Raw genomic sequence first — 16,114 nt, 5'->3', positions numbered from 1 at the left:
TGTGTTTAGAAGCGCATTGATATGGACCAGAAAATGAAAAACCAACTTCAACTCACTATGTATCCAAAAAGCTAAACATATGCTTAGCACTTCAAGAGACAAAAATGCAGGAAATTCTCTGCCTTTTGTAAGACATACAATAACCTTCTGTGAAGATGTAAGACCTGGAAGGTGGGTACGATGTGACAGCAACTGCTAGCAATATAACAGTCGGTAGACTGATCTGAGCAATGTGGAATCATTTATGTAACATTTTTTAAAAGTTTCTAATTTGCAACATGGCAACCCTTCATAGCCTCTATTAATTTGGGATTCAGCAAAACTACAGTGATTTAATATTTGTTTGATGATAGGGAATGGAGGTAAACTGTCACAGAAAAGAAAAAAAGATCACAGTTTTGAATAAAAGAAGCCAATGGCTAAATGCACAATTTCAGCAGAGATAAAAGGGGGAGGAGTGAAGGAGGTGGGAGGAGGGAAAGAGATAAAGATCAAATGTTGGCTTCCTATGTGAAGTAAATAGGCATCTTTCTGCTAGAAGTGGCACAGGAACACAGGTGTTATGAACTGCGTACTCATTAGCAACTGTTGTTACCATAGGATACTTGTCATACAGTGGACATTACCAGTATCTCTCATACTAATGAATAATGTGATGTGTAAGCAGCTAATAAGCAAGAATGATAGCCATAAGCCTAAGCTATTGTATAAAAAATAGCCATCCACGGTAGTTATTTTAGGTACCAAGCATATGTTCCAGGATTTGTTGGATAGATGTCAATATCTAAAATTTACACATGGCCTAGCAGTGTTTTTTTCACTGTGTAGAAGGCCATTTAAGTGCATCAGCAAATTCAAAAAATACTAAAAAGGTTACCTGCTTCCCGATACATACACGCATTCCTTTTACTTGCACGTGTTCATCCTGAACCTTCCCTACTTTAGCTGACTTACCTTAAAACTCAGTACGTTGGCACCAAAGGAGAGAAAATGCAGATGAATTCCAACTTGTATTTTCCCATTAGTTTCATTTTTTACCACGACAGCACAGGCTTTACTGTGCACCTTCCTAAACATGCCTTTCTTGTACAGTTGTCTATTCAATGATAACAAAACAATTTACACAAAACCAAATTAACATCTAAGGCAAGTAGTTACTAACAAAGCTAACAACCCCATTAGTAAGCAGAGTAATCACTGTGGTAATTATTCCCACTTCCAACATTATTGGCATCACCAAACTTTGTACATAACTGAAAAACAAACTGTTTTATTAATATACCTGGGACAAGTTAAAAATCAAGGTGTTAAGGAGTTCTGAATTACCCAAATGGGAAACTTGGCTGATGTTTTTAATGAATGACAGCAACATAAATGCATACTTTACATTAAAAAAAGAAATACCGTACAGCTGTCTTCATATGAAATATTATCATATTCTGATAATCACAGGGACACATATTGAGACTAGTGAAAAACAGAAATGAGAATGCCAGAGCCCAATTCTTGATCAGAACCCCATACTGACAATATTATGATGCACAGGTTTCCCCAGCCAGCACTCCTGGCCAAGTGCTTATGGGTGAGGGTTGATATCTAATTTTAAGATTTGAGTATTTACTGAAGAAACCCTAAGATAATTATCTCTTCTGCCGTGTTGAGGAAGCACCTTCACAGCTCAAATAATGTACATAGCGATCCAGCCACCAAAAAGTTTAGAGGCTCTATTCTACAAGCCACAACTGTCTCCACACTCAACTAACTGAACAGTAAAATAGTAACATTCACCCTATTTTTTGGTTTTGGTTTTTTTTTTTTTAAGTGGGTTTGTTCTTCTTTAATAATAATCTTTACTATAAAGCGTAGGCAATAATTAATTCATATATTCACTTGAGTATCTTACATAGACACTCAGCAGAACACCCAACTGGGCCCTAATCCCTGACTCAGGCTTTTAGGGGCTACTCAGCGCCAAGAGGGATTATTAAGTGCTAGCAAGAAATCGAGGTAGAGCCCTAGGAAAACATGACTGCTGTCACAGACGGCAAAACACCGAGGAAACACCTCTACCCAGCGACTGCCTGGGCCCAACTACGCCAAACAAGCGCCCTCAACGCGAGGCCGGTGCCGGCCTGCCCCACGGGGGGGGGGGGGAGCCGCCACGGGCCGCTCCTGTCAGCCGCCCTCCCTGCAGCCGAGGGGCCCGCGGGAGCCCCCGGGGCGGCGCTCCGGAGCCGGGCGGCGCGGGGCGGGCAGGCGGCGGCGGCCGTTGCCCCCTCAGCCGCGGCGCTCCCGCCTCCGCGCGGCGCCCAACGGCCCGGCCCGGCCGCGCCCGGCCCCACAGCGCGGCCTTCCCTTCTTCTTCCTCCTCCCTTCCGTTCCCTTCGCCTCTCTCCCTGAGCGGCGGGGAGCGGCGCTCCCGCCTCTCGGCGGGGCGGGCAGCGCAGGCCGCGGCCCCGCCGCGGGCCCCTCGCCGGCGGATTAGGAAAGACGCCACACGGCGGCGGCCCCCTCCCGCCGCCATGGCCGGCCGGCCCCTCCCGCGAAGCGCCGCGACGGTTACCTCTAGGTCGCGGCCTTTGTTCTTGAAGTTCTTCAGCCGCTGGTTGTCCAGTTTCTCGTTGTCGGCCATGGCGGGGGGAAGGGGGGGAAGGTGGGAGGGAGCGCGGCTCCTCCGCCTCCTCCCGGGCCCGTGCCCCTACCCGAGCCCGCCGGAGTCCCCCTTCCCGGCGCCGCTGCGGCCGCCGAGTCCGCTCACGCCTCAACGTCCGTCGGAGCCGCGGCCCTGCGTCGCCGAGCCGAGAAGCCGAGGCGAGGAGGCGCCGCTGCCGGGCTGCTCGGGCCGGCGCTGCCCGCTGCCCCCGGCTGCCGGCGCCCGAACGTGCCGGTAGCGAGGAACGGCGCGAGCGGGGGAGGGGAGGGGAAAGAGGGGCAGCCTCGCTCTGGGTCGGCCGGCCGCGCCCTCCGATTGGCTGCGAAACCCGAGCCCGGTGGCCAATAGGAGAGGGGAGGTAAAGGGAGGGAGCTGCGCGGGGACGTGACGCGCGCGGTGACGGAGCGCGGGGCGGGGGGAGGGGAGCGGGCCCTTCGAGGTGTTTCGGCCGGTCCCCTCAGCCCCGCCGCCATCTTGGGTGGCGGGTTCGCCGGGCCGGGAGGAGGAGCGGCGGGTGGCCTTGCGCTCCCCGCCCTGCGCGCCGCCGGTGCTCGCCTGTGGACGCTGTGTTCTCAGCCGAAAGTCAACAGCGGCTTATCCTTCGCCCCACTCGACTTTGTATTCACCCCCCTCAGGAGACTGGAGGCATCGCCTCGCCCCGCACCAGTTTAATGCCAGCTTAAAAAAAAATTGCGGTTTTGGCTTTTTTTTTTTTTGTTTTAATAAAACTGTTCCACTTGCGGCCGCAGGACGGCAGGTCAGGGGGTGTCCGGGCTTCCCCGGGGTGGCGCGGGAAGGACCCCCAAGCCACCTGAGGGGAGGGGAGAGGAGAGGAGCGGAGCGGCGGCACGGACGGCGCCGGTGCACAGCGGTGTCACGGCTGTGAAGTTTCAGAAAAGGACTTAATAAAGACTGAGCAAAAGGAGGAGCCACTGCAGCTGTCACGTTTGGCACGGTCCACGTTTTAATCCAAACCACTTTGCTTTACTAGACTTTGGCCTTAAGCGCAAGTGAATTTGGAAAGAGAAGGAGGTAGGGCACAGAATGCGGCAGCAGGTGTTTTGGCAGCCTCTTTGGGGACATGGGTAAGCTCTCCTCAAGAATTAACATCATCTCCATGCAGATGGGTCTGCAGGATTCTGCTATATTGGGCAATATTCTCATTTATGCTGCTCAGCAACTGTGCACCAAGTTCACAAGCAAGGTTTAGTGGGAATATTTCTGGTACGGATGATCAGCAGTGGGAACAAAAGTATTCTTCAGTAAAATCAGATTTCGTGAATCTTTCTAGTTTCTTAGTATGATGAAAAGAGGCCAAATTGACTTATTTGGGTCCAAAATAGGTTGCTGTCATCTTTTGGACTCTGCTCTCGGAATTTTTTACAGACCGACGTCTTACCAGTTTGATGATGACAGTCAGGTTTAGTGGCGGTGGCTTTTGGCCAATAGTAACTGCTGTAACTCATTGTCAGCTGATGTAGGTGGACACTGTTTCCAAACTAATTACCAACTTTCACCAGATAGACTTCTCACATGTGAGTATAGTCATCAGTGTTACATGCGTTTGTAAACTTCCTTCTGGGATTTAACACTTCCTTCCAGCGTGCGTTACAACAAGCAACATTACCTAGGAGTTAAACTGGTGAGCTGCAAAAAGTCATTCCTGAATTTGCATTGAACATACCAGCAAAGGGAATGATGTCATGGAAATCTCATAGATGTGTTTAATTTGAACATAGCCCAAGACATTTTGTTCCCACCGAATACTGTGGCTATCAGAATATGTCCCTGTCTTTATTCAGGTAAATCCTATCTATAAACATTTATTGGGAACAGCTGATGATTGATTAACTATTAATTAGCTATTGCCTCTTGACAGTGACTCTAGAAGTACAAAAGAAATCTCCCACTTCTATAGCTTTTCTGTGATGCAGGTGATTAGACTACAGAAAATTTCTGGAAAGGTAGATCAACAATTGTCAGGAAGAAAAAAGTGGTTTATTTACAAAATATCCAGTGTTTTTTCTTCTCAAAGCTCACTTGGTAATGCCTGTGACATTTGAGACTCAGCTTTAACTCGTGAGGAATATATGCTCAGAGTAGTACTTGTTCCTTCTGGTCTTCTAGAATATTAGAAAAGAAAGCTGGTATCCAAACTGTTTAAGTTAACCTGGTTCATTTTTATTGAAAGGAGGTACGGAGTATTGAAACAAATACGTATGCTTGCAGAGCAGAAGGGATGGTAAATTTTTTCCTACTTCTATAACTTGAGTCAGAAAATAGTACCCCTGCGCATAACTAGAATCACTCACTGGAATGTATACTGCCCTGATCCCGCGTGTAGTTTGTACTCACTCCTAATGATGGGAAAGTTAAGTCAGGGCTTGTGGGGATTCCTCTCTGTTAAGTCCTGTGTGTTGATCTAACTCTCATTTCATCAACAGCCGTATGATTTTCCATGATACTAGTTGAGGAAAAGTCAGAAGTCATGATAGGAGATGCAGTCTCTGAAATGTGTAAACTAAATCACTCAGAGATTTATGAGTATCAGAAAAGAGAACTTGATTTAGTTCTTTGTGAAAACATGAAGATCTTTCAGACCATGGGTTACCGTGTGAGGTTTCCCAGAGGGTGAGGCTCCATTCTAGACAGTTGTTCTCATCAACAGTAGTTGAACAGTAACAGAAGTCCAAGTCCCCACAGCCGCAACTGTTGCATCACTGTAGTAGTGATGTCACAGCAATATGGGCAGGGTAAATTAGTCAGGGTTAATTAGTTCTGATGGTATTCCATATAGGCATAGCTACTTGTCTGCCAACATGTGAACCGGTTTGTTCAAAGCTGTGTAGGTACAGCAACCCCTTCACATTGCAGTCTGCATATACAAAAAAGACATTTGCTTGACACGGCTATTTACATTTTTTAAAGTAATGCAGTTTGTCCATTTGACAATGTTTTAAAAGACTACATAGAGAAAAAGAAAAAAGAGCATCTCTTTAGCTAGTGCTCATATTCATTTTGGTTGGTATCACAGCAGAGCTGCATTAAGAAAACAGGATATTGTAAAAGCACAACCATGCCAATATCATACCTCACTGTTTCCAAATTAATGTATTTCAAATTGCTGCTGTCATTTCAGAAGGAAGTCTTTAGTAAAGAAAAATATTAACATATGTAAAAAGTTGAAATGTGTGAAGTCTCGGAAACAAGAAATTCTATCAGTGTGTTCAATTTTAAGAAGTCGGTTGAATAGAATTGACAGGTAGTTTCTCATTGCTTTTAGCTTCTGCACTTACTGTTTTAAGGAAATGATCAGCAGGTAAAATGTTTCGTGTTACCAAATTGGAAATCTCTTATATTTGCTAAGGCTTTTGTTATCTTGAGTTTATTTTATAACCCTGTATTTACAGCTGAATGGCTTGAATTAACTGAAGTGAAACTCCCTACTTTTGATTTAATTTTCAGGCATATTTTAAAGCTGCTTCCTTTTGTGATTAACGACTGTGTTGTATGTTTCACAGGGACATGCAAAATCCTTCATATTTCTTATTCTCTGTCATCTTTGAAATTGCCCTAGCTGAATTGCCCTATTGTAATCACATAGTTAATATGATGGAAATAGTATTACACTGGCAACCATGCACTAATACTTTTTGCTGAACCACAGCTTTTTATATAACAAGGGTATGAAATCCAGAAAGAGATACCTAAAAACAACAAGGGTTTAACTAATAACTGTTACAAGAGATGTGAAAATTCAGGAAGCAGCACTATGAATCTGTAGTTCTGACTGGCTCATCTAGTCGGGCATTTAAAGTTCAGCTCCTTCTGAGGAAATTATGCACCAATTGAAGGAAATATGAGAATTTTTAACATGTAAAATTGCTTTGCAATTTTATCTAAAAATATAAACAAATGTATTGAAAAGTTACTATTATGTAATGGCATAAGTCATTGGTCTCAGAATTAAACAGTATTTTACAGATCTATCAATAATTTGCTGGTTAGTTGTAGCGTCACATCCTTTGAGGAATAATTTTAGTGTCCCTGAGAAACATTTTTTCAGAATTAGTTTTAAAATTTTGTGGCCCCAGAAAGGTTTCTTTGTGAATCAGTCTCTTAAAGCACAGTTGAGGCTCTGTCTCAGCAGAACATGGTTATTAATAATGAAATTGGACTCTAGTACATTGGTACTAGCATGTTACATTCCTGACCATGTCTTGAGATTATAAGTAGTCGGGCTACGAAGGTAAAAAATATCTGGTGTCTGAGACTCAACCCAGAAGTTTATGAAAGGAAAGAAAAACCATTTTGCTCTATCTCTGCTCTTTTCATAGCTACCTTTTCCATGTCTTTGCTGACCCAAACGTATACGTCCTCATTCCACCCCTACCACCTCCCACTGTTGCCACACTTAGCACTGACTGATTATGTAGCGTGGGGTTTGGGGAAGATGGAATCAGAAAGCCAGCACATTCTCTAGCGACCAGAACTGACTCAATGCCCCAACTAGTAACAATGACCTTTTAGTGAAGTCATCCCTCTGTTGACCATCCCTCTGTGTTCTTGGAAAAAGACTGACAGAGATAAGGGACTGAGCAATAATCATGTCATTTTATGAGTAACCATTTGAAAATAACTGAGAATCACCACAGTAGTGTTCCTTAGAGAATCTTCCTTCAAATCCAGACCTGTCTTAAAATCCCATTGCTGCACTGTCAGATCTGACGTGCGTAGATTTCTTACTGTGTACCTTCATATGAAATATAAGAACATGCTTCGGTTGTATTAAATTATGGATGTTCGGAGGAAGACTATCCTTCAGTGGTCTTTGATGTGTATTTTTGATCTGGTATCATCTGAAGAATAATTTGTAGTGTGACTTCAGTGAAGACATAATCAGAGATTAATCAAATGCATTTTGTTTAACTGTAGTCTAATTAATCTGTTTAGCTCTCCGAGGAACAATTACCATGTTATTTTTGTATTGGTTTGATTTTACCTCAGATCTGCAGTGCAAATCTCCTGACACTCAGAAGACCAATTTTGAAGAATAGACCAGTTCCCTTCTGAATTCTTGATCTTGTGGCACTGAGCTGTCTTTAAAACAACCAACCAACCAAACGGATATTTTGATTCTAAATGCGTTTCTTCTGGAAGGATATGTTTTGTCTAAATGTAGGTGCCTACAACATAATAAATAATGCATATAATGCAAATTCTTTTGGTATGATAATGTTCAAACCTCACATGATATTACAATAGAAAGCTCTGTATCTTTTTATATTCTTGCATATTTCTCAGATTGGAAAATAATAGTGATGCAAATATAAAGATGTGAATTAGGTTCTGCTCACCTCCCGATCCTTCAAGCAGTAACAGGAAAGATACTGAGAGTTGCCTTAACCTCTCATTACGGAATGCTTCTAAATTATTTGCTCCTGGCACCTGAATGTAAAGTTAGAGTAGCTTGAGGTGGTTATAATTTGTGTAGGATTTGAGCTGTCTGGCAATTTATAGGTGCTAGAGAGGAGATACCATTTGGCAAGGAGGAATTTTTCTCCACAATACAAGTTCCCAGTTGATGTAAGAGCCCATTTTGTCACACTTCAAAGTTTCTGACACAGAGGATATGCTGCATGGGCGTTGTGCTCAGGCATATGAAAATTCTGGCTTGCCATGCAGCTACATCATAGAGAGGCCACTTGTATTTCAGACATCATTTGGATCTCTGAAAAAAAAAAAAAAATTAAAAAGGCAGAATATGTATGTTTGAAATGGCTTTTAGCCACTGTTGTCCCTTCCATTTGTGTTACAAATAGTTTCCATTTACAAATAGGTAGCATATTTATAATTTGTGAACTTTGCACTTGATTATGCAATTAGAAAATGTATAATTATCAAGTTATCTTGAAAATCTCTTTCAAGGAATAATGTAGATTGATCTGAAATATTTTACTAGTATATTTTTCCCTAAACATACATTTAGGTAAAATGAGTTACTGCAAATGGCTTTTCATAGCCAGTAAACCTATCTCTGTAGTATAAGAAACAAAATATTATGTAAAGCTGAGAAGATTTGTGTTGCACATAAACAAATTCTCATTAATCTTGGGGTTTATCAAAATGGAATAGCTAGTATTAACAAATAAGTAGACCAGTGGACTGCTGGTAGGATATTTTCTGATAATCTTTCATCTGGTATGCAAACACAGCTATTTGTTTTCATTTTACACAGAGTGTCTCCAAGTCTGGAATCCAACTGCACTGGCTGGACATTGAAACAGCCGTATCAAATAATACCTACACTTAAGCTGAGGTCAGCTCTGAATATTGCAGCAGTTGAGAAAGTCATAAAAAACCTGTCATGCACAAATAGTAAATATACAAAATTGAGCCTCACAGAACAGGGACTTTATCTTAAAAGGGGCATTATTACAAAACGTAACCTACGTAAGATTGAACAGGACCAAGTAAAGCCCCATGGCTTTCTAGGGCTCCACTAAGCAACTCAAGTGTTTTTGCACTCATTTTCACGTTTCTCTGAAGTGCTCTGCTGTAGCTCCGTACCTTGAAAAGCCTTTTCTAGAAAGAGCTAGAGGTGCCGACACGAGCAGGCAGCTGGAGGCATAATGATCCCAGAGGCAAGTCAGCACAGAACCCTTAGCATCAGCGAAGCAAACCCCACACTGCGTGGCAACAGGTCACGAGCAGCAAATGCCATGCTTGTGTTTCATTCTTCCCCCGCTGAAGTAACAACAACCACTGGCTGCTTTCAGGGGTTAAAGACATAAATTTGCAAAAGACAGCACATTTTTTAAGGTTACATCTAGGAGAAAATTTGATTTCTACTCTCTGAATGCTATTTTTGCATTTAGTCTTATGTCAGCATCTTAGAATAATTTTTTCAGATGTGCCATTAAGCAGGTACTACCTCTAGGATGATGCCTTTTAGTACAGTGCCTGATTTTGCCTGAGCCTCTATATTCTCTTCCTATTGTTTTCTGATTTTACCCATTTGAACTGCTTGAGCCAGACTGTAATATTTTCTTTCAGAAAATGTTCACACAAAGTTGAAATTCCTTCCTGAGCAACGGCTTTGTTAGCTGATTCTTAATTAGTTGCTCAAAGGTGCTTTGCCCCAGTTGTATGCCATTTTGGAATAAAAGGCTGTACGCTGAGTATCTGCAGCATCTACAACAAACCCTGCTATCACTGCAGGCATTTCTTTTACTCTTTCTGTTGTCTAGAGGCATGTGAAAACCGCAGTATGATGGACCGTGCATTGACGATACATCTGGCGTGGATGCACGTCATCCCTTTTGAGCTAGAAAGACGTATTAATACAGCTATCTTGGATAAATTATTAACTCTTAAATTATATCCAGCCTTCTGCCCTGCTTCCCTCCTCACTTGCAAAAAACCTGATGTGCAATCATTTCAGCTAATTTTTCAATTTGTTTTTCAAGTTGTTACCCTAACCTACTGATTTGAAGTTGCTTTTTGACGGAAGTTGGCTGAAGTCCTTTGGATGGCCATATGAAAAGAAGATTTGGACCACAAACTCTTAATTAAACAGCTTTCCTATCTTTTGGCTGCATTCTCTCTCACACAGGGCCCATTCTCTTGTGCAGTGGGACACTTCTGTTGTATTCAAAAGCTGTAGAATTCCTGAGCATGCGTCCCCTTTATATTTCTGTGTCCATTTAGAACCATTGGTTACACTATATTCTAGCTTTTTTCCTTTATTGAGTTGGAGTGGTACTTAAAAAACTCACTTTATAGCAACACAGTTTCCCAGAGTCACAAACTGCACAGAATTAAAAGAGAAAATCAGCTTAAAATATCCTAAAATATCCAAAACGTAGTAGGATTCAATGCCTTTCCATTTATAACACTTCAATCATGTTGTACGAGACACTAAAGTTACTGAGAGATGTTCTTGCTTTTGGTTTCAGTGCCGGCCCGTATCAGATGTTCACGAAGCCAGAGGCCTGTTGATGTCACTTGGCCGATTTAGTTTTAGTGCACTCACTCATTTAGCACTGTCCCTCACCAGGCTTGCTCTCTGGTCCTTACTTATGGCCAGAGTATCATAGATGCCTTGAGGATCTCCTCCCACAAGGCCTGTTTGAATTTGAAACACCACGTAATAAGCGCTTTTTTCTAGTTAAAGAGCTCTAGATATTTTTCATTTTTTTGGAAGCTACCGTGTGATTAGTTATAAGATAATGCACAATATTCTGTTTGTTTCCAAAGGAGAGACTGCACAACAGATCCCCAGATGTTGCAAATTAAAGGTAGTTCCTCTGGCTTCAGTGGCCGTTTGCTGATTCACATCGGCTGAACATCTGCTCCTGCGATTGGAAAATAAACTTAGGGCTCCCACATGGCTGCAAACACTAAGCAGGAAGCAGTCCTGTTAACATTTATGATGAGAGTTTCAAAGCCATCTCTGAAATAGTACTTTTTATTTAATATAACCTTTGATTTTGGGATTGCTTTTAATCTACCTTGATGACATTTTCTACAGTTCAGCCTATATACATTCAGGGTTTAACGCATAGATCAGACCTTTTGCAGACAAATTTATAGATCAGGAAATGACCAAAAACGTTTCTTGGTACCGGAGCTGGAGCTGATCACAAAATCCACCAGCTGCAAAGAGCCCAAGAACAACAGGAATTACTCATGAATCAGCAGACTGTGGAGCTGCAGTTTCCTGCCTTTGTCCTACCTGCTCTACAGAACAATTTCCTAATAAAGGCAAGGGAAGAAAATTTCATTTGAGATAAAAAGTGAGGAAATGGTTAGTGAAATGAGTCGTTTCAGTGTTCCCTGAACGACTCAGGGATATGTTGTTTCCATGCTAAAAAAAAAATCCCTTAAGAAGCCCCTAGAAGAAAATCAGCCTTTGGTAGCACCGCTGATGGCAAGACAGTGACAGAAAACTCTGTCACAGCTGCTTGTTTTGGGTGAGTTCCTTAATGTTTCTAGAAGGAAAGGAAAACTTCTGGAACTCCAATATTCCGGATTCTGTTCCACCTGACTGTCTGCAGAAGGGAAAGCCACTTGCCCTCATATCCTTAGTTCCTCAGGTTTTCAAATGGAAGGATGATCCTCAGAGCTGTATTTTTTAAAATTAATATATACAATATGCTTAGATAATTAAATGCTAGTATGAAGTATTAGGTAATATGTGTTTCCCATTGTACATAGCAACACTAATAGGATCACAAAGCCAGAGACATTTAAGGGAGCATCTAAAATTTAGGCTATCTTATTTCTGGCTGTTAACACTGCCAGTGAGCAGAATTTAGCATATAAAATGGCATCGACTCCAAGATGCATCTTTTATGCGACAAAAATGTAAATATCCAGATGCAGATTGCTATTGTCAATGCTGTGTTTCAGGCTAATTTTGCAAGGAAACTAGAATACATAACTGAATAAGGAATTTTAAAAGGCTGAAGAGTAGAGATTTGAAAAAACCCTAAGTATGCATATCTCTTTGTTACACTGTAATGAAGAAAATGAGTACTTCTGAGCAGCAGCACTAACGAGGCCCGTTCTCGTACAGATTTCTGACTGAGCTCTCCTTGCTTTTCTGATGGCTGATAACGGGCAATATTTCTGTTTCAGCTTTTCTTTTGGGAGGGGGAATAATGGCCACATAATTTTCCTGAAATATACAGCATTTTAGTAGCTTCAGGAACTCTACACCTCTGTCAGATCACCTAGATCAACCCTTTCTTTTAAATGATTGTTACTTCTTTTTATATTAAAATATTAAAATATTAAAATCTCCTTTTAAGTATGAACTGGTAGTCAGGGCTCTTATAAATTACTACCAATTTAATCTGGAAAAAAAAAAAAAGTAAGGATAATGGCAATTTCAGTTTAGGACACATAATTAATAAACTAGGGAGTAACCTTTGTCATTTGTCCATCGTGATAGCATGAGCCTGTGAGACAGATGTGATGGGATTTTGTAGTGTTCCTGCAGGAGAAGAATGCTGCCAGCATGGAGAAGGGAGCGGAGCAGGGGTGAAACTGTTGAGGAGTCTGGCTATCCTGCATGCTGTAATCACCGACAGAGTACTTTTTGCAGTATAACACATTTTAGTAGACTATGAGTAACACTCGCCCACAACCTAGGAAATAGAAAACGGATATAAAGCTGGCTTGCACTCCCATCTGTTGGACTGCCATCTGTTAGACTTACCTGCCTAAAGTTTTGCTCTTGAGCCAGAGCTGACAGTGTACATTTCACTCTGATGGTAAAAATTGCTTTTCAGTAAAAATAAAAAGCAAAAAGACAGAGAGAAAGAGGGAGAAGGGAAAGGGAAAACTCCCAGTGGGCAGCCAGAAAGAGAAGCAAGTGGGTCCCTGACAAACTGCCTCCCCTGGGTCCTCTCCAGTGCAGCACATGTTCTCCATGGTACCTTTCCCACAGTAATAAGCTAGTTTTTGTTTGGATCCACTCAACACACAAGTGATTGTTCCTGCTTGTGATGCCATTGGCACTGACGGGAGCTGACTTTAATCAGGAGCATGTGTTGCACGCTAACGGGTTGTTAAACTTTGGACATCTATATATACTGGCTTATGCTTATTGAACATTGAAATGACTGTTGTCTGCTTGTTTTTTTCTCCTAGCATAAACCAAAGGCTACAACCAAGAGGTAGGAAAAGGAGGGAAAGAACGGGTGACTCCCATGCCGGTGGCAATTTCTTCCCTTGAGAACCCACTGTAACAGCCATCTGGGGCTTGTTGGCGCGCGGCTGAGGATTCTCTTGCTGGGGAGGTAAGTTTGGCTACTGTCAGAGGGGGCAGCAGGTCAGGATGAGTGCCATTGCAGAGTTAATCTTGAAGTTACTAACATGGGATAGTACCACAGAGCACCGATTTAACAGTTGAATATTATACCAAGTTTTTTTCCAGAGTTCTGTTTAATTCTCATTAACTTCAAAGATGTTTCAAGTAAATGTCAGGCTTGTTGTTTTGTTAACCGTGGCTCATTATTGATCTTAAGCTACCCATGATATGAAAATCACTATTCCTTCTATAAAGCAGATTGCAGGAGGGATTACTATGAGATACGAACACAGTTTTTAATCCTCTCAGCATTTACCTACTGTAAATAAATCAGAACCCTGTGAAGGAAGTATGAAAAATGTAATACAATTTGTTGTATATTTGAATTACATTGCTAACATATTTAATGGGTTTTTAATGACAGTTAGTGAGGCTGGTAATACCAAGACCTCCAAAGCAGAAGAAAAAGCATATACAGGGGGTCCTGTGGTACTGATGTAAATAATCGCATATGGATGGTCTCCCTGTTTCAGAGGCAGTTCTGGCTGCTGGCTGCTGGTGTCATCCCCTTCTCCTCTCTGGTGACACGGTCACCCCAACTGGTTGGAAATGCTGCAAAAGGACGAGATGATCCAAAAAAGAACAAGTACTGCTGTAGTATTTTCTTCACAGTGAGGTACTCCCTCAGTGTGTGATACTGTTTGCATATATTAGCTAAACAATTTTAGCAGAGGAGTTACAAGTACTCATTTAACTATGGGTCATCTGGAACATTTTTGTCTTTTTTTTTTTTAATCAAAAAGTAAGTATCAAATGAACAGAATAGTACAAATGTACAGAATAGGAATTAAATTTTCATAAGAGAAATCTGTCAAATATTTTTTTCAAAATAATTTAGAGAAACCCCCTGATGTTTTTTTGAATATTTTTTAATTCCATAGAGGTTCAAGTTGAATTGGAATATTTACTTTTTAAATGACTCAAACCCAGCATTTTTTTGATCAGATTAATATAATATTAAAGTAAATGCATTTCTTTTTTTTTGCACACTGCTTTGAAGAAACAGCAGTTTGGCCATCATGCATTGTTATGAAATTTCTGTTCCACAAAATGCTGTACTTTTGAAACATTCATCTTACTGTGGAATGAAAGCAAATGTGGATTTTACCTAAAGTACAGAAATTTTAATTTAACAAATTGTTACTATCAAGTTCATAAATACTTAATACCTGAAAAGAAGCCCCATCAATGTTGTAATTAGCCAGTTTTTGTTTGAAAAAGTGATATACAAGATTGTCAGCTGTGTGGTTTAAACCTCTTGGAACAGAGAGTTCTCAAGCTGAGGTTGTCACCATTTGAATTTTCAACCAGACAGTTTCGTTTTTATTAACTGCAGTATGTCTTACATGCCACAAGATGTCTCAGTGCAGAAATACTGAACTTTATACAAGTGTTTTTATAATATTACTCAATTGAGGTAAAGATTGTCTAGTATTTGGCTTGGGTTTTCCTTAATACTTGACAAGGGCTTTTTAGTAGCACAGGAGAAAGAAAAGTGTATATAAATTTACCTATTAGCGTAGGCAATACATTATTATTTTAAATGGTCAATGAACCAAATAACTCATTGGAAAATCTTAATCTTCAAAAAGGAAAGGCTCAATGTATAGCCCTTAGTAAGCAGGTGATAGCTAAGAAATATAAATAGCTAAGAATATGCCTTCCTATGTAGATTAAATGGAAGAGTTACTTGAAAATACTCTATTTAATTTCCACACCATTTGATTTTAATAAGATGTTAAATATTTTTAATTATTCATATTCAGGATTAAAATTATTTAGAGTTACTATAAGGAGCCAGGTATTTGCATAATATTTTCTCTAAGGTTACATTGTCTTTGGGGCCTAACGTTAGTAAAATCTATGAAATAATTGCCTTTAATATGTAATACATGTTCAGAGAGAATACACATGAAGTTACATATGTCAGCACAAGTAGGAACGCTTGCCTACATTAGATGTTTGTTTTAAAGTAAGAGAAGGCTTCTTAACACACTAGTCTCACAAGAAGGGAATGCAAAAACCACGATTTTTTTTACTTTCTATTGCTTTGTGTATCTGCATACACTCAGTACTGTTTTCCCTGAGAACTTTTCTCATCTATTTTTCTTTTCTCTGTTCTTTTCCATTGTATTTCTTTAGCTTATCTTCTCTCACTTCCCCTCCTGCTTAGCTCCTTATATACTCTTTCTGTAGCATACTATTTATTATTTTGTTTTACTGTTTCAGATAGAACAGGGTAATTCAAGCTGGATTTGTATGCACTCGTCTTGGTCTGCAACGTATAAGTAACTGATGAGTACATAAGCATTCCTATTGTGAAAATATATTTTATATACATTTTAGGTATATTGAATCTTATATTGTAAATCCTCAACAAAGGAAAAAACACGTGAATTTAATCAAAAGCCATTGCACCGTGTTGTGAATACATAAGACCCAACCCACGACGAGCTGATGTTCATTTGTCATATGGTAGTTTAGCTGTTTACAGAATGCCTTTACCTTTTGTTTTGCATCCAAATGATAGGAGGGATTTTCACATGAATCTGGGATGCTCCTAAACTAAAACAGAACTTTTC

General features: G+C 40.8%; 1 protein-coding gene across 1 annotated transcript in view; it reads right to left on the bottom strand.

The window, feature by feature from the left end:
- The window catches only part of KPNA4 (karyopherin subunit alpha 4), a 28,648-nt gene extending 25,685 nt beyond the window's left edge, over positions 1-2,963 (bottom strand). The window contains exon 1 of the mRNA XM_075761629.1: positions 2,564-2,963. Coding sequence (XP_075617744.1) covers positions 2,564-2,632 — 69 coding nt within the window. The 5' untranslated portion in view covers positions 2,633-2,963. The remainder of the gene's footprint in view (positions 1-2,563) is intronic.
- Positions 2,964-16,114: the final 13,151 nt, after the last annotated feature.

Source organism: Balearica regulorum, chromosome 9 (genome assembly GCF_011004875.1).
Source record: "Balearica regulorum gibbericeps isolate bBalReg1 chromosome 9, bBalReg1.pri, whole genome shotgun sequence".
In the NCBI taxonomy this organism is placed as follows: domain Eukaryota; kingdom Metazoa; phylum Chordata; class Aves; order Gruiformes; family Gruidae; genus Balearica; species Balearica regulorum.
Note: the sequence above shows the minus strand (reverse complement) of the source record. Positions and strands in the feature narration are given on the sequence as shown.